Source organism: Terrapene carolina, unplaced genomic scaffold, assembly GCF_002925995.2.
Source record: "Terrapene carolina triunguis isolate 2854851 unplaced genomic scaffold, T_m_triunguis-2.0 Scaffold62, whole genome shotgun sequence".
Taxonomy (NCBI): domain Eukaryota; kingdom Metazoa; phylum Chordata; order Testudines; family Emydidae; genus Terrapene; species Terrapene triunguis.
In genome coordinates this window covers 55,038,433-55,057,765 of record NW_020664413.1, presented here as the reverse complement: position 1 = coordinate 55,057,765, position 19,333 = coordinate 55,038,433, and the positions used below count along the sequence as shown (strand labels likewise).

The following is a 19,333-nucleotide window of genomic DNA, read 5'->3' as shown; positions in this document are numbered from 1 at the left end:
AGCCGAAGAGTCAGGGGAGGAGCACAGCAGCCGCGGGAGGGGAAGTGCCCGGCCGGCGTTATTTTTCCCGGACATGTTCGGCTTTTTGGCAATTCCCCCTGGACGGGGGTTTGATTACCAAAAAGCCGGACGTGTCCTGGAAAAACCGGAGGTATGGTAACCCTAGTATTGGTTTATATTGAGACTGCTGTATCTTTACAATGGAAAAAGATGGAGTCTTAATTTTTTTTAAATCAGAGTATAGAATTGACAGAACAGACAGGATACAGCAACCATTATAGATATCTGAAAATGATCTACACCTTTTCAAACCCACATTTCTTTTTCTCCTGTCCCTGATGTTACGACATTTTTTATTTTTAAGGACTGTGTTGTGTGTGTTTCAATGAGACACAACTTGCCCAATGCATTGGATTCCAGAAGCCCATAAGCAGTGGCCCTTGTGGCTGTTAAGCAGGATGGAGAGAATTAGAGCTGGCTGAACTATTTTGAAATTTGAATTTTGATGAAAAAGGCATGTGTGGGAATTTCAACTTTGCAGAATTTTATTCCTATTTTTTGACTGCTCTAGAGACAATGGGAAGTCCTTACAGCTCCCAGTGTGTTGTCACTGCTAGGTGTCTGCTTAAAAATGTTAACAGATGCTCACTAAGCATGCTCAGAAGTGAGTTGTCAATCTTTTACCTTTTTTGTTTTAAAAACTTTTTATTTTCCAAATTAGCTAAGAGATACTTTCTCATTGTGGATCAGTCACATGCCAAGACTGGAGTTTTGCTCAGCCATTTTTGAATTATTGGGGAGCAAAGTAAAAAAAACTTTCTTCCTCCCCTCCCCCACACTGGTTATCCCAGAGTGTCTTATTTTTTCAGATCTCTTTTGTGCCATTCTACAGGTTAAATAGGACACACTACCATTCAATCCAGTATTTATAACTATGTGCAGTCCCCCCTCCTTTAAAATAAAAAAAAAAAGCGTAAAACTTTTTTGGTCACAAATAATTCAAAAAATGGTTGAAAGGATTTTCCACACACTTAACCACAAAACCAAAAAACAACTTCCAGCCTCATGCCAGTTAAGGAAATTTCAGCCCCAAAGGAGAATTTTTGAGAAAGTTAGCATCAGGTGAAAATGAGAATGGAAAAGGAACTCTAGACTAAGTTTGAAAATACCCATATCTGTTGCTGGGACAGAAAGTGCAGCACTGGTGTATCCTGATCATCTGAATTGCAGATTACTCAAAATGTATTTCTGTCACTGAATTATATTTATTCAGCACTCCAGTTATCTGATGTTTTTAGAGGTGTCTCTTAATAAATTACATGGGTGATCCATTCCCCCTGATGACTGCTAGCAATGGGACTCAGAAAGTGATTTCCATGCACAGCACGCATTGCACAATTGGTCAGGTATGGTTTGGGAGGTGCATCATCTATGGTAGATCACTGCCTAGCTATAGGGAAGATGCGTAACTACCAGGACAAATGTTTCTCAGAATAATTTTACACAGTCATAGGCATTTCTATATGGGACAAGAACAACGGTCCATCTAGATTAACAGTTTTTGTGTTTCTGTAAAATCATTCTGACAATGTTTGTTCTTCTTCTTCATCTTCATTTTTATTCAGGCTGACTGGCATGTAAAGTTCCTTTCTGTATCATATGAACTTACAGTTAGCATATCCTGCATGTGAACTAGACTGCACATAGTTATAAATACTGGATTCGAACGGCAGTGTGTCCTATTTAACCTGTAGAATGGTGCAAAAGAGATCTGAAAAAATAACACACTCTGGAATAACCAGTGGGATGCCCTGGGTTGTACGTTTATAGGGTGGAAATTTGGCCTAGTATGTTTAAACAGAATTGAAAGAAACAAAGTTAGAGCCTTATCCAATACACTGTGAAATCTATGGGAGACTTTCCATTATTCCAGTTGGATCAAGCCCTTAGTGAGAGAGAGAGGAGGTACAATCTCAGCGTCTTTTGATGCAAGTGGAGCTCAGAAATGAATACGGTACGAAGGCTTGGCTGTGGTGGGTTGGTCAATAATATTAGTTCACCTTGTGCCCAATTCACCTTGGGTGCTGGTTGCACAGAAGCCTGGTGTTAATTCAAATACACAAATAATGAAGTAGGGGTGCATGAGAGAGAGCACTAAACACTGCACAGTCAAGAACAGACAAATGTGTTCTCTGTTTGGTGTTTCCATTCGGCTCGGACAGAGAATAACCTTACTGCCTCTCCCTGTGCCCCACCCCCCATTATTACATATTTGCTATATAGGTGTTGTTGGGTCATTTGCATGTTAGGAGAGTGGAGGCAGAGAAAGATTGTAAAAGTTAAAACTTATCATCAAGGCTGGCTCATTCTGGTAATCTGCATTTTCCCCGAGCCTGTCTATCCCAATCCTGCAAGAGCAAGTGGCCTGGCCAGAGAGCAGACGGTAAATGAAGGGCTTTGGTAGACACTGAAGATTAGATGTTGAATGAAAATGAGGCTCCTCAAGCTAGTCCCCTGTACTGAAGTGGCTAAGTGGGCGGTGATTAAAAGAAATAAGTAATTACAGTAATTATAGATGAAAAGATATGACTGTACCACTTTAAAGGCACCTCCTGTGTTCTGGAATCGTTCTGTTATTTCCAAAGAGTTGGCTTGTAATTATGAAGAGAAAGCAGCTGGGTACCCTCTGGATGTGCCACGGCAGCACTGGCTCCTCTAGACAGAGGATGGTTCTGTGGCTTAATGTGTTGGCCTCCCAACAGTAGAGTCATGGGTTCAGATCCTGCTTCAGTGTTTGGTGATGCCTAAACCTGCATGACTGTGACTGTAATAATGACGTGACTGACCTTTATGGTTCAGAAGTATTGCAGGGCTTAATGTGATGCACTAACAGAGCAGTGTGTGGAAACTGGCCTAGTGCAATCTATAGTTGCCTGTCACGAGGGCCAGAATCTTTGACTTTTATGATCATCAAATTGAATCAGGTTTTAAATTAAAAAATAGAATGAAGAAGAAAACCACCCAAACTCTGAAATGGTTCCACTGAAAAACAGCAACATGGCACCTGCTATCCTGTGATGGTGAGTTAAAATCACAATTGAAATAAAGCAGTTCTGTCTATTCTTTTTCACAACCTCCTCCTCCTCCTCCTCCATTACAGTAGCTGTTTGTCGGAGTTCTCAGACAAAGATAAACAAAAATAAAGTGGGAGGAAAAAGAGGGAACCCTCTCGCTCTTCCGCCTAAAAGCATTTGATATAAATCTATTCATCTTTTTTCATTTTTATGGAAAGTCCTTTTTCATGCTATTGTCTGCATCAGCTCTTAGACCAGTGGTTCTCAAACTTTTGTACTGGTGACCCCTTTCACATAGAAAGCCTCTGAGTGTGACCCCCACCTTATAAATTGAAAACACTTTTTATAAATTTAACACCATTATAAATGCTGGAGGCAAAGCAGGGTTTGGGGTGGAGGCTGACAGCTCGTGATCCCCCATGTAACAACCATGTAAAAAGGAGTCATATAAAAAATGGAAACTAGGACAAATTACAAAGGATGAAAATAGACAAACAGCACAGGAATGCAGGGGCAAGATTAGAAAGGCAAAGGCACAAAATGAGCTCAAACTAGCTACGGGAATAAAGGAAAACAAGACGATTTTTTATCAATACATTAGAAGCAAAAGGAAGACCAAAGACAGGGTAGGCCCACTGCTCAGTGAGGAGGGAGAAACAGTAACAGGAAACTTGGAAATGGCAGGGATGCTTAATGACTTCTTTGTTTCGGTCTTCACCGAGAAGTCTGAAGGAATGCCTAACATAGTGCATGCTAATGGGAAGGGGGTAGGTTTAGAAGAGAAAATAAAAAAAGAACAAGTTAAAAATCTCTTAGGGTACGTCTTCACTACCCGCCGTATCGGCGGGTAGCAATTGATTTATCCGGGATCGATATATCGCATCTCGTTAAGACACGATATATCGATCCCCGAACACGCTCACCGTCGACTCCGGAACTCCACCAGAGCGAGCGGCGATAGTGCAGTCGACAGGGGAGCCGCGGCCGTCGATCCCGCGCCGTGTGGACCCCAGGTAATTCGATCCAAGATACTTCTACTTCAGCTAAGCTATTCGCGTAGCTGAAGTTGCGTATCTTGGATCGATCCCCCGCCCCCCAGTGTAGACCAGCCCTTAGAAAAGTTAGATGCTGGCAAGTCACCAGGGCCTGATGAAATGCATCTGAGAATACTCAAGGAGCTAACAGAGGAGGTATCTGAGCCTCTAGCTATTATCTTTGGAAAATCATGGGAGACGGGAGAGATTCCAGAAGACTGGAAAAGGGCAAACATAGTGCCCATCTACAAAAAGGGAAATAAAAACAACCCAGGAAACTACAGACCAGTTAGTTTAACTTCCATGCCAGGGAAGATAATGGAGCAAGTAATTAAGGAAATCATCTGCAAACACTTGGAAGGTGGTAAAGTGATAGGGAATAGCCAGCATGGATTTGTAAAGAACAAATCATGTCAAACTAATCTGATAGCTTTCTTTGATAGGATAACGAGTCTTGTGGATGTGGTATACCTAGATGTTAGTAAGGCATTTGATATGGTCTCACATGATATTCTTATCAATAAACTAGGCAAATACAACGTAGATGGGGCTACTATAAGGTGGGTGCATAACTGGCTGGGTAACCGTACTCAGAGAGTAGTTATTAATGGTTCCCAATCCTGCTGGAAAGGTATAACGAGTGGGGTTCCGCAGGGGTCTGTTTTGGGACCGACTCTGTTCAATATCTTCATCAACGACTTAGATATTGGCATAGATGATGATACCAAACTGGGAGGGATTGCAACTGCTTTGGAGGATAGGGTCAAAATGAGCTGGACAAATTGGAGAAATGGTCTGAGTTAAACAGGATGAAGTTTAATAAAGACAAATGCAAAGTGCTCCACTTAGGAAAGAACAATCAGTTTCACACATACAGAATGGGAAGAGACTGTCTAGGAAGGAGTATGGCAGAAAGGGATCTAGGGGTTATAGCGGACCACAAGCTAAATATGAGTCAACAGTGTGATGCTGTTGCAAAAAAAGCAAACGTGATTCTGGGATGCATTAACAGGTGTGTTGTGAGCAAGACACGAGAAGTCATTCTTCCGCTCTATTCTGCGCTGGTTAGGCCCCAGCTGGAGTATTGTGTCCAGTTCTGGGCACTGCATTTTAAGAAAGATGTGGAGAAATTGGAGAGGGTCCAGAGAAGAGCAACAAGAATGATTAAAGGTCTAGAGAACATGACCTATGAAGGAAGGCTGAAAGAATTGGGTTTGTTTAGTTTGGAAAAGAGAAGACTGAGAGGGGACATGATAGCAGTTTTCAGGTATCTAAAAGGGTGTCATAAGGAGGTGGGAGAAAACTTGTTCACCTTAGCCTCTAAGGATAGAACAAGAAGCAATGGGCTTAAACTGCAGCAAGGGAGGTTTAGGTTGGACATTAGGAAAAAGTTCCCAACTGTCAGGGTGGTTAAACATTGGAATAAACTGCCTAGGGAGGTTGTGGAATCTCCATCTCTGGAGATATTTAAGAGTAGGTTAGATAAATGTCTATCAGGGATGGTCTAGACAGTATTTGGTCCTGCCATGAGGGCAGGGGACTGGACACGATGATCTCTCGAGGTCCCCTCCAGTCCTAGAGTCTATGAATCTAAACCTTGTGACCCCCTGAGGGGTCGACCCTCAGTTTGAGATCCCCTGTCTTAGACTGTCCAAGATGGATTCAGGTAGATGATACGGACAGATGTGCTTTCGTTTGCTCTTCCTCTGCATCCAGGCATCTTCTTAGTGAAGCTGTAAAACTTTGACACACACGGTAAACATTATAACAGACAAAAGGAGCATAGAAAATGGACAGTTTGCTGCACTCAGTTAGGGGATCATGTTGATCTGTGATTGTTTTTGGTGTTTGGTGACTTTTTAGGTCATAAGAAATGAGGGACAGAGACTACAGTTGGTCAGGAGTTTTTTGACCAACTGTTTTTTCACCAGAAAATACTGATTTGTTGAAATTGAAACTTTTTGCAGAAACTTACCTGTTTTGATGAAACTTTCCTCAGGTCCAGGATTGAGAGAGAGGCCTCCACACCCCAGAATAGCTAGTAATGCAGTGCTTAGGGCACTCATCTGGGATGACCCAGGTTCAGGTTTGATTTGAAGCAAGGACTCCACTGCGGTGGCAATAATAATAATAATTTTTTTTTAAAAAGTCTTGTTTTCATCCCAGTGCAGAACAAAAACAAAAGTCAAACGCATTTTTCGTGCAACTGAATCATTGTTTTCTGACCACCCCTAACGAAGACTTTCCTGGAGTGCTATGTGAGCTGCTTTTCAAGCTCTGGCAATGCACCTTAGCGCCTCCTGGTTGCAGACACCTTGAATCTGGCTAACTGGTGTAATAAAATTGGAAGGGTGTAGGCCAAAAAGTATTGCATTTTTATTTACAAGGACTCTTTAGGGTAACGAGCTTTATAGCTGATATTCATACCTGCTTATTTAAATAGTTAGCCAATATGATATGGGGACAAAGGACACAGTTACAAGGCAATATGAAAAGGACAAACACATGTAGGGTAAGACTGTGTGGGGAACGTGTGGAAATCAGACAGTGCAAATGGAGGATACCACTTACCTATAAAAAACATGAGGCTGTATATTTGATATGGCAGTGCAAGGGTATCCAACTTCATCACTCATATGTTGTGCCCTCTGTATATTGCCTTCTTTTTCTCATAAATTGCCATGGGGATGCTCTTTGTCTGAGGGTAATACCATGCCACCATTTCAGCATTCTCACATTGACTTCACTGCCTGGGTTGGCCCTGCAGTGCCCCTACTGGCCACGGCTTGAGATGTGACATTGGGCAGGGAGGAAGGTGTCTGTGGTGGGACCAAGCAGGTGCTTAACTGGCTGGTTGTTGCTCACCTATTCAGTGTCTAACGGATCACCCTATGTGGGGACAACAAGGAATTTCCCTCCAGTCAGATTGGCAATGACCTTTTTCACCTGCATCTGCAGCATATGGGTGCAGGTCACTTGCCAGGATTATCTGTGTATATCTCACTAAGGGCTTGTTTACATTACCGGCTGGATCGACGGTCAGCGATTCATCCAGCGGGGGTTGATTTATCGCATCTAGTTTAGACACGATAAATCGACCGCCAAGTGCACTCCCGTCGCCTCCGATACTCCACCAGGGCAAGAGGCGCAGATGGAGTCGACGGGGGAGTGTCAGCCATCGACTTACCACAGTGAAGACACCGCGGTAAGTAGATCTAAGTACGTCGACTTCAGCTACGTTATTCACGTAGCTGAAGTTGCGTAACTTAGATCGATCTCCCACTCTAGCGTAGACCAGGCCTTAGTCATTTTCCTGCCATTGCAGGGGCCTCAGGACTGGTGCTCCTTGGTGCCTCTTATTCTCTGCCTGTGGCATATAGTACTCTAGCCTCCTGTGCATTCAGGGCTGGCTCCAGGGTTTGGGCTGCCCCAAGCAGCCACACAAAAAAAATATATAAATAAATAAATAAATAAAAAAAAAGCCGCGATCGCAATCTGCGGTGGCAGTTTGGTGGGAGGTCCTTCGCTCCGAGCAGGAGTGAGGGACCATCCGCCGAATTGCCGCCGAACAGCTGGATGTGCCGCCCCTCTTCGAAGTGGCCGCCCCAAGCACCAGCTTGGTAAGCTGGTGCCTGGAGCCGGCCCTGTGTGAATTGTAATACTTTGCTCTAATTTCAGTTGGGTTTAGTGGACAGGTGCTGGGCGGTGTTGATGGCTTGTGATACGTAGGAGGCCAAACTAGATGATCTGGTGGTCCCTTCTGGGTCTATGTCTCTGTGAGAGCAACATGGCAGACAGTATGGGTAGTATTGTTACAAAGTGAGTCTGAGACTACACTGTAGAGGGAATTGGGTAATCCACATTTTTTCCATGCAATGTGATTGTTAATGGTGACTTTTTTATTATTAAGGCAGCTAAAGTGACTAGAATCTGGTTTGTTTATGGGGGACATGTGTATTACTATACAGCATAAAATGATGGAAAAAGGAAACTGATAATAAGGGGAAAAATACACCCAAGGAAATGAGTCAGATGATATATTTGTATTCTTGTAATACCAGCTAGCACTGCAAAGGTTAACAGCCTGGCAGCATTTTCATGTTAAACTTTACTTTTAAAGGGGTTTATAGCTTGGCACTTAAACCAGGTCTGGGTGGAAACTTGGCAAGTAAGGTTTAGCCCAGGAAAGTGAATTTTATTTGTTACTAAATTTTCACAAATTCTTGGTTACCTTTAAGTTTTTGGTGTTCTTAGAGCTGAATTCAGCCCTCTTGAAACTGAGGTAAATTCCGATAGAATTGCTCTGAATTTATAGTGGTGTAAATGAGGACTGAGCTTGGCCTTTGTCTTCTCTTCTTCAGCAAAAATACTTGGGGTGTTTGGTCTCTAGCAAATACTAGGTTTATTTATTAATTTTTAAAATGGATTTGTGGAAGATTAATTCATGCTATTGCACAGGTTCAGTAATATCTAAAAAAGCTTTTGTAAATTATATGTACATATCTGTATTAACATTGCTCATATTCCATAGTGCAAATTTGAATTAAGACAAATATGGAATCCGAGAATGATACAGTAGGACCTGGTCCTGCAAACTCTTACATATATTGTCCTTGTGCTGTAGCCCTATTTCATTAATTGGGACTAGTCTCTTGAATAAGGGTAGGCAACACCTCGTCCATAGACTAGATCATTGAAAAGAATCAAATAACGAAGTGTCTGTGCAATATGCTGCAATTACTGTAAAAAAGGTTGTGGTTTTATTTAAAAAAAAAATTATTTTTTTTTGAGTGGAGCGGGTCAACATTTTTTCATTGAAACGTTGATTTTCAACCACAATGAAAAATTTCACACACAATTCTCGCTTTGGTCGAAATGGAATTTTTTGAAACACTGGAAACCCAAAACATTTCAGTAAAGTTATTTAGTTTTTGATAAAAGAATTGTTTGTTTGTTATTCAGAAACTGATTTTTTTAACCTGAAAATCTTTCAGGTTTTGGTTTTTCATAGAAAGATTAAATAAAAATGCAAGACATTTCCCACAAAAATAAATGACGTCGTTCATGCAGCTCTAGTATTTAGTACTCCTAAGAGGTGCTGGATTGAGTTCTCTAGAGTTTGAAATCCTGTGTGTATGCCCAGAACTTTTCAACACTATCTCACTGGTGTGATCACAACCCTGTTCATGATGGATTAGCTCTAGGGGTGAAAGGATTGTTGATTCCCCAAGAATCAATAACGTTATATGTTTGATTCAGAGAAGAACAGGCAAGATCCCCAATAAACTGTCTACCTGAATATTAACTATCTAAAGCTTCAAAGCCTTATATAAGATAAACAAAAAAATCTTCAAAGCATTGTGCAAACATTATTGATTACACAAGTTATAATATTATTGTGACATCCATGAGATAAATCTTGGCTCATTATTTGCGGAAAACATTCCTATGATGAGTCAATAATTTCTAGGTATGTGATACTAGGTCCTGGAATACTTTTAATCACATCATATATATATAAATGCATCCAGACTGGCTATAGCTAAGTTTATTGAAAACGTAGTTACCTCTAAGCCAGTGTAAAACTATGGCCTGGTATGTCTACATGAATTCATATAATCACTGGTCATTTTATCTGTGTGTGGTACAAGACTTTCATTTGTAGCTAGAGTTCTTGTGGTGGGACACTCTGTCCTTCATTTCTTAATAATTGCAAATTAATTTTTGTTTTTTTTTAAAAAAAAGGGTAGCTGCTGGCAGTTTTATAGGGAGGCTAATGTAAGCAATGGCTGAAACTTTGAAACATTGAAAAAATTATTTTTGTGATTGTTCTTTTTGGTGGTGTATTTGCCTGTATGTCTTTCCTGGAATCCTAATGTTTCTGCAAGTAAAGCTTGTAGAGGTGGGAGTTAATAATTTAATTGTCTGATACATTAGCTGTAGCATTAACTGACTTTTATTATATGTACTAAAAATACAGTCAATTGTAATAACTGTTATATTAACAATCCTACTGTAAGTGCAAACCAAAATCATAGTGAACTCATTTTATCTTTTAACAGTGGAAAGAGTGGAAAGAGAAAACCTATCAGACTATTGTGTTCTGGGTCAGCGTCCCATGCACTTACCAAATATCAACCAACTGGCAACCTTGGGAAAAACTAATGAACAATCTCCTCACGGCCAAATTCACCACAGTACTCCAATCCGAAATCAAGTGCCAACATTGCAGCCAATCATGAGCCCTGGTCTCCTGTCTCCTCAGCTCAGTCCACAACTGGTAAGGCAGCAGATAGCAATGGCCCACCTGATAAACCAACAGATTGCTGTAAGCCGGCTATTGGCTCACCAACACCCACAAGCTATCAACCAACAGTTCTTGAATCATCCACCCATCCCTAGAGCTGTCAAACCAGAGCCAACGAATTCATCAGTGGAAGTCTCTCCAGATATTTACCAGCAAGTCAGGGATGAACTGAAGAGAGCCAGTGTGTCCCAAGCTGTCTTTGCAAGAGTGGCATTCAACCGCACCCAGGTATCAATTTTTATTCTATTAAATAAGAAGAGCGGAGGGAAAAGGTCATAACTTTACAAGGTTGCATGGTTGTTGTAGGTCATGTCAAGAAACATACCAAGGAAATATCAGCTTTGCTTTTTCTAATCTCATTTTACTGTCATCACAGTTATAAATCTTTCAAAATTTTCAAGTTAGGTTAGATGGTCAGTCTTGGGTGCTATTAAAATAATTGCAGGGTGCCGCTTATATTTTGCGTAAAGTAATATGAATTTCACTTGCAGATGGGGAGTGCCAACCCTCACTGCTAGGATACCACTTCATGATAAAATAATTCTGTGGGCCTGATTCTCTGCTGCTATATGCAGGGATGCCCCCAGAAATTTTTCCCATGGTTCTCACTGTCAATCCCGGTGGAGCCATCCCTGCTGCAGCTGCTTGCCCCACTAGTCTGTGCCATGTTCAGGCCCTGCTTTCTAGCCTGAGGTGTCCCCATCACTACCTGTCCTTGAGGGGGGGATATGTGCGGAGGTTTCTGGGTGGGAGGGGAAGCCGGTGCCAGAGCCAGCCTCACAGCAATGGTGAGGAGGAGCCCCTCCACTGAGTGAGTGTTGTTGCCACGTGGTGCATGGGGGTCGCAGCGACGCTTAGGGTTGGCCCCACAGCCCCTCCCTGAGTGGTGCTGCAGCCCTCATGCATCGGGTTACAATGGCACTCACTCAGTTTTGACCCTGTGGTACCTCCATCACAATGGAGGGGCTGTGGGGCCTAACGTGAACAGCATTGTAACCCCCACACACCAGATCACAGTGCCACTCACTCAGTTTTGGCCCTGTGGCCCGTCCATCATGACAGAGGAGTCATGGGGCCTAACCTGAGCAATGCTGGAACCCCCATACACCAGGTCACAACGCCACTCACTCAGTTTTGGCCCTGTCACCACTTGTCATGACAGAGGGCCACAAGGCCTAACCTGAGTGGGCAGTGGGGTAGCCAAGGCTGCTCCTCCTTGCCACTGCCCGTGGTATGCACTGTGCATAGTGTGAGCACGACTGTGGGCACCAGTGGTGATATGACCACTTTTGACTGTATCTCTTGTTAATTCTGGGTGCAAAGCTAAGTTAGTCAGCCATAGGAAGAATCCATGCCAGTGCAGGGAATCCCCTGGTGGTGTCAGGCCAGCATAGCAGCTCCTATGCCTCGTCTCTTCTTGTAGCTGGTGTCGGGAGTGTGGCTGGGTGAAAGCACACATCATTGGGATGATCCCACACCCTACTGACATCTGGCTCCCTTCATGCCATTTGCAGCCTGCTCATTTTACTGCAAATTTCAGACTGCTGCAAATGATACTGGGGGCCTGGATTGGTTCCCATCCAGATGAGATTCAGCACTCGGGGCTGAAAAAGGCAAGCTTTGTGCCTCCCCATGAGCTGCCCCATGTGGTCCGTGTGTGTGTGTGTGTGTGTGTGTGTGTGCGCGCGCGCATAGGCTATTTCATGAAATGCATGGTATTTATAGTAATCAGTGTGTGTATAGATTACAAATATTGACTAGTTGCGAAGGAGGTGTATCAGTAAAATATTGCTCTAGGGAACAAAAAGTGCTTGAGATCATGGCCTTGGGCTATATGTACAATGAATGGGAACAGTCTTTCTCTGAGGGGCAATTCTTTAGCGCTGCCTCCTCCACAGCCAGCTAGTGTTTAGCATAGTATCCCTGTATTTTGATCTTTCTCTCGGTTCCTGCCTTGCCAGTTAATTGTTTTTGTCCCTCCTAGAGCTTCCCTAGCTTCTTATCTGTAATCCCTCAAATCTGCCTCCCTTGTCTCTTCCATGAACTCTTCTTCATTGTTGAAACCTTCCACAGCTGCCCCTGCCTGACTGGCAGGAAGAGGGACGTTATGCCCCCTATCCCCTTCTGCCATCAGCCTTCTTGTTGTGGGAGCTGGAGGAGTCTTTGGGCTGGGGTCAGACCTCATTTCCTTGCTGTAGCATCGGCCACTGATGCCGATATTGTGGTGTTTGTGGGGGGCCCCAGAGCAGCAGAGGTGAGTGGGGGAGTCTGACGGAACTCTCAAAGCCGGCTTTGGAGAGCCGTCTGCCATTTGCGGTAGACCATGTTTGATAGCATCACATCAGTGGTTTAATCACATTTCATTAATGCGCAAATAATGACAAGATAGTATCATGTGAGTGCAGAAAACCTTCTCATCTTTATGCTAGCACCTGGAATACCTGAATACATACATGTCCATGATGGGCCTCCCATGTACATTTATTCCATGCCAATTGCCATTCCGATATAAAACATGGATCTTCAACCTGTATTATTTTGTAACAGAACTGAAGGAGTGTAGTGATGAAAGGATTTCATGTTTAAAAATACAGCACAAACTTTATCCAAATAGCCCGTGTGAAGCTCTAGTTCAGCTTTGCAAACAAGACAAAACATGGACAAGCGTGTGTATTTGTATTCACCCCTCTGTCTCTTGGAGGTCTGTGTCACACACTGCACAGTGCCTTTGTCTATTCTCCTGGAGTAATGATTTTCTTTGGCACAGCCATTTTGGAAATACCATGTTATGAGGGAACTAATTAAAGTATGGAGCACGTTTTTATTACTTCCCTTCTGCCAGTAAATTCATAAGATGGCTACACCCAGCAAAACATGCACTTTCAGTCAACATGACTTTGAGTTCTGGGATTAGCCTTGAGGATATCAAATGAAAACTACATAGGAATGTCTGAGTATTTCCCTTTCAAAATGCTGCTTTTAATTTGGAAAAGCTTTTCATCCTTCTGGGATCATAACCTGTTGTATATAAAGCTCAGTATAATTAAGGTAGATGGTATTGACAGAATGACATATTTTGAACTTGAACAAGAGGTCAGCAGTAATACTGCCTTTGCTGATTCTACGACTGTCACTGAATGTGAGGCTGTGTTTTAGCAAGATTGTTGAAGCTGAATGGGTACTCTGTAGTAAACCAAAACCTGATTCCCAAAATGTAAAGGCTCTCGGAGAGTTTTTAGATTAAATTGGCCATTTTGCTATATCATGAAAAGGGTGACCAGATTTTGACATTGTCAAAATCCTGAGCTATGCACATATGTCATCTGTGGAGCGCTGCAATGTCAGACATCCAGAACAGCATCAGAAGGGCCCATATCATCTATTAATATCTGTGGTGGAGATCCTACCACAGTTTCCTGTGGGATCATTTGAAATCTGGAGCAATTCAGCTGCAGAACATTTCTTCACTTTCTTATGGTGACCTGGGATAGGTCCAGTGGATTTAAGACACTGGACTGGGAATTGGGAGACTTGGGTTCAAGACCTCGCTTGATTGCCGAACTGTTGTGTGACTTTGGGAAGTCATATCTGTTAACATTTTCTAAAGCATATAAGTAACTTAGGACCCCAAGTCTCATTGACTTCCAAGTTATTTTAGATTCTGCTTTGTACATTTTTACTGTCTTTTTTTTTCTTAAAAAAAAAAAGCATAATAACTAATATCTTGTGAGTGCAATGTCTCCATGCATGTCTATCATTCAAACCAGATGCCACCCTTCAAATCTGACCATGCATCTCTGCATTCCAGTACAAAACAAAACAAAAAAAGTCGCAGCTAAAGCCACACCTTTGCTTGGGTTATGGAAAACATCTCCAAAATTATTCTAATGAGTGAAAAGAAAACACTTGCCTTTTAAATATCCAGCTAATGATAAAAGATATTAAATGTTGAGGACCTCAGAGGGTACTGGATAGAATAACGTTATGACAGTTCTCCTCTTATATATCACTTTGCATCTGTATGAAGAACTAGTCCGATGGTAGGGTCAGTTTGTTCTCAGTTACAACCTGGCCTACTGCTATTCGGTATGGTCACCATTTTGTTGCATGCGGACCAATTGCTGGTTCCCATATGCTTCCAAGCCAACCGAGTCTAGTCATTGCTTTTAGATCTGGGGCTCTATAGGGCACAGTCCCAGGCTTGGACCTCTTGTCTGGAACCATTCTTTGGGAGATGTGGTGTTAGCACCCAGATGCCCTCAACCCACCCTTCTCTTCCAACCCCCCCCCCCCCCAGTGTCTGAGACTCTTAAGTGGAGTTTGTTTTATTGCCATGTGCTCCATGTGGATTCAATCTCATGCATGCCCCACCTGCAGACTCTTGTGTAGAAAAAATCACTGTTCCATGGGATCATAACAGCAGATGAGAGACAATCAGAGTTGATGGCTCCAGATTACAGTCTTGATGGCTTCTCAGTAATACTCTTCCAAGGAGGCATCAACCACCTTTCCTTGGCAGGGCTCTGTCTGGAATGTTGTATGATATGCTGCCCTCAGGCAAGTTTCAATTTGGTGTTAGCACGTAGTATAAAATGAAGTTCATAATTTGATGCAGACATATCCTGCCCTGTCACACTTAGACATGCGTGCTCAGCTCCCGTTGAGGTCTATTTTCAGGTCGCACTAGCACTTTGTGACTTTTTGTTTTAAATGTCTTTCTTCCTCAGATGAACTCACAAATGGATATTATACAAATGGTACATTTTACATAAAGAAAAATTAAATGTCATGCTTGACTTACAGTCACCCGGACGCTAACATCATGTGTTACACATCCATAACAACCATCTCAAAAGAGGCAAGTCTTTAACATCCATAAAAAAAAATTAATATAATTTCAGCCTGAGTGTCCGCTAGAGTGCAGGACCTTAACATTAAGAAGGCCACTAGGCATTGGAATTAGTGCAACAGATCACTAGGGTATGCCGACATAGCCTGTAGCAGTGAACCTCCCAGTCCAGGTCAACACACTCAGGTTCACAGGGCTCACGCTATGGCCCTAAAAATAGCTGTGTAGACGTTGCAGCTTGAGCTCTGGCACCCGGGGGTGGGGCAGGGTGGACTGGGCTTCGGAGTCCGAGCTCCAGCCCAAGCCACAGCTTAAAAGCACTGTCTGTGCAGCTTTTTTTAGCATGGTAGCGTGACCCCTGCAAGCCTGAGTCTGTTGACCTGGGCTCGTGGTCACAGGCTTCCTCAGTCTGTGTAGACATACCCTACGGCACGTTATTTTAACAGGAGTATCTTGCCACATTTTGATGCCTCTCTGTCCTTTGCTTTTGATTCTAAATCAAATCTTCTTAGCTCTGTCCTTTTATTTTCCCATTGGCCAGAGACCAATGTCTCGAGTAATACTCAGCCACCAGGTGAAAAGGAAGGAGAGGGGTTCAGATATGAGCAGACTCACTAGTGGTGCACAAGACATATCCATGGACATTCTCAAAGGCTCAAAAAACATCACAAAAAGAAAATAAGACAGAGGCTGGGTCCTCACCCCCTGTCACACTGCCCCCCACTGCACCTCCCAAGGCTTGTGTGCTAAGGCAGAGCAGATCCAGTCCACTGGCAGGTCAGATAGTGAAGTGTTCAGATTTGTTACATTTTACAAGGACCCTTGACCTTAAAAACTAAAGGTTTGTTGTAGCAATTTTTCTATGTGCAGTAAAATCCTTGTACCAACTAGCTAATAACTGCATTAATCACCAAATCATGGCCCAGTGTGTAATCTTTCTACAGGGTGGTTATGTGCTGTACATTAACCTACAATTAAGGATAGCTTCATAAAATATGTACGGTGAAGCTTGTTTAATAGATAAACTATTCTCCAATTTATTTTAAAGTCCAATGACCTACATACTCAGATGCTGAAAAACCCCTCTTACTAACATTATTTCTCCCCTGAGACCTTCCATCTGAGCAAATCTGTTAAATGAAGTAGAGGAAGCTTTGATCCAAACTAGGCTAAATCCATTGGAACAAATGCCTGACACGTATGTGTGTGTGGGAGGGAGAAGGTGAGAAAAGGAAGTCAGAGGTAAAGTCACGTGATTCAAGTAACTTCTGAGGCTTCTCCTAAAACTTTAAAGTTCGCAGCTTGTTTGAGACAGCAATATTTGCTTAAGCCTCTGGCTATGTTATAATCTGCGTACCAGGCAGAACACTCCTCTGCAGCCCCGCACCACAGATCTTTACTGCAAATTCTGCATCTTGCTGAGCGTCCAGAACACCCACTGAGGTCGGTGAAAGTTTTGCATGTGACGACGTGCAGAATAAGCAAAAGTTATCCATGCTGTGGATAAGAAATCTGCAGTGAGTATTTAGCAGCAGCAATTTGTTCATTCTACGTTGCTCGTGAGGGGAATAATTTTTAATTGGATTGAAAGATCTGAAATTAGTGTATTTAGCAAGTTTATTCTGAAACAACGTGCATCAGATACCCTCAGAAAGTGTAACTTGCTCCGATTTCTGGTTAATTCCTTGGGCTAATTATTGTGTATTCTTTTGTTTTATCTTTATTGAATCACAGTAGTAGTTTGAACACACCTTATTATATCATTCTGAGGCTCATTATCGAGTACGCACTAGAACCAGGATGGTGTTCTGAGGCCCACAGAGAGAAAATAATAATTATTACTAGTTTTAATTATAGTCTGGAATTCCAGCAAGTCGGGAGTTCCTGCATGCGCTTCAAAATACTTAATTTGGTTGTGCACAAAACAGTGTTTTTCAAAGCCCTTTTTACCTCAGAACCAGTTAGCTGTGATGGGAGCTCTGGGTGAACATTGGGAAGAGATTCCCCCCCCCCCACTCCCCCAAGGATGTACACAGCTGTAGTCTCCTCTGAGAATGCTGTTGGTATTGTAGTTCATAACTAGGGCCCTACCAAATTCACGGCCATGAAAAATGCGTCATGGACCGTGACATCTGGTCTTCCCCTGTAAAATTCGGTCTTTTGTGTGCTTTTACCCTATACTACACAGATTTCAGAGGGGAGACCAGTGTTTCTCAAATTGGAGGTCCTGACCCAAAAGGGAGTTGCAGGGAGGTCTCAAGGTTATTTTAGGGGGGTTATGGTATTGCCACCCTCACTTCTGCGCTGCCTTCAGAGCTGGGTGGCTGGAGAGTGGCGGCTGCTGACTGAGGGCCCAGCTCTGAGGGCAGCAGCAGAGAAGTAAGGGTGGCAATACCATGCCATGCCATCCTTACTTCTGCGCTGCTGCTGGCGGTGGCTCTGCCTTCAGAACTGGACTCCCAGCCAGCTGCTGCTGCTCTCCAGCTGCCCAGCTCTGAAGACAGCGCTGCTGCTAGCAGCTGCACAGAAGTAAGGGTAGCAGCACTGCAACCCCCCCTACAATAACCTTGTGACCCCCCCCAACTCCTTTTTGAGTCAGAACTCCCTACAATTACAACACCAGGAAATTTCAAATTTAAATAGCTGAAATAATGAAATTTATGATTTTTAAAATCCTATGGCCATGAAATTGACCAAACTGGACCGTGAATTTGGTAGGGCCCTATTCATAACTACAGGTGTGGACCGTGCTGAGATCTTATCGTTCAATATCCACACTAAAGTTGAGGGTGTGTCTATGCTGCAAAAAACTACCCTGCAGCAGCAAATCTTAGAGCCTGGGTCAACTGATTCAGGCTTGTGCTACAGTGCTAAAAATAGCAGTGCAGATGTTCCTGCTTGGGCTGGAGCTCCAGCTCTGAAACCTGGGGGGGGGGGGGGGAGTCTCAGAGCCTAGGCTCCAGCCCAAATGAGAACATCTACACTGCAATATTTAGCCCCATAGCACAAGTCTCGCTGCCGCAGGGCTCCCTTTGCAATATAAACGTACCCTGAGAGATTCATTTTAACAAAGGACTGTGGGTACATAATATGACTTTGTTTTAGCTTGCAGACCTTGGGGTCTATATGCAATAACTCATATTAGCATGGCTGGAAGTTTCAGGTGCGCACAGAGATGAGAAACCACAACGGGCCCCTATACTTCTGCACTTAGCTACCTTCCCCTCGCCTCCTACCCCCCACCTCCTATCCCCTCAGCAAAATATTCACATGCCCAAGGGGCCACACAGGATAAGTGGAGGGAGGATCTAGGCTGTGGAGAAAAGGTATTCTTACTGTTAAGTCACTGGACTGTGATTCAGGAGACATGAGTTCAGTTCCTGGCTGTGCTATAGACATCCTGGGTAGGTCACTTAGTCTCTCTGTGACTCAAGTTTTCCATCTGTAAAATGGGGATAATAGGACTGCTCTACCTCACCAGGTGGGTGTGAAGTACAGTTTGTTAGTTGCTTGGATACTACAGCAAGGGGGCCCCTCTGTGTATCTAAATAGATAGCATTCTGCTTAGTGTGGCTATCCCCACTAGGTAAAGGCAGTACTGTTCCTTGTATTGCTATTCTGCCAGGCCTGGTAGAGGCAGGGCTACAGGTTAGCTCAGTGAGGAATAATCATCCTTCTACTCAGCTCCCTGGAATCCCTGGCCTGAGTTCCCTTTCAGAGCACTGCTGTCTTCTTGGCTAGCTGGCCCAGAGGCCTGGAAGTTAGGAATGTGCAGACACTGTCTTCACTACCTGTTGTTCACAGGAGTGGTCTTGGGGACTTCAGTGGGACTACTGCTATGAGTCACATGTTCCAGTCTGGCCTATAGTGCTTTACATCTTAAAAGCTGTGTATGTGGTACATACTAATTCATTCAAATCAGTGCCCAAAGGGCGAAAGGCTCTCAGTGTCCCATCACCAACCCCTAGCTATGCAGGCATCCCAAATATCTGTATTTTAAAATAGGGAAAGCATATGAATAAGCATGTTTACATTAAACCAAACTGTAAGTAGAAAGTTGATATAAAAA

At 43.2% G+C, this 19,333-nt stretch overlaps 1 protein-coding gene across 1 annotated transcript in view; it reads left to right on the top strand.

Annotated features, from left to right (window-relative positions):
* SATB2 (SATB homeobox 2) overlaps nucleotides 1–19,333 on the top strand; it is a 156,220-nt gene that overhangs the window by 80,547 nt on the left and 56,340 nt on the right. Inside the window, exon 7 of the mRNA XM_024206990.2 lies at nucleotides 10,171–10,643. Coding sequence (XP_024062758.1) covers nucleotides 10,171–10,643 — 473 coding nt within the window. The remainder of the gene's footprint in view (nucleotides 1–10,170; nucleotides 10,644–19,333) is intronic.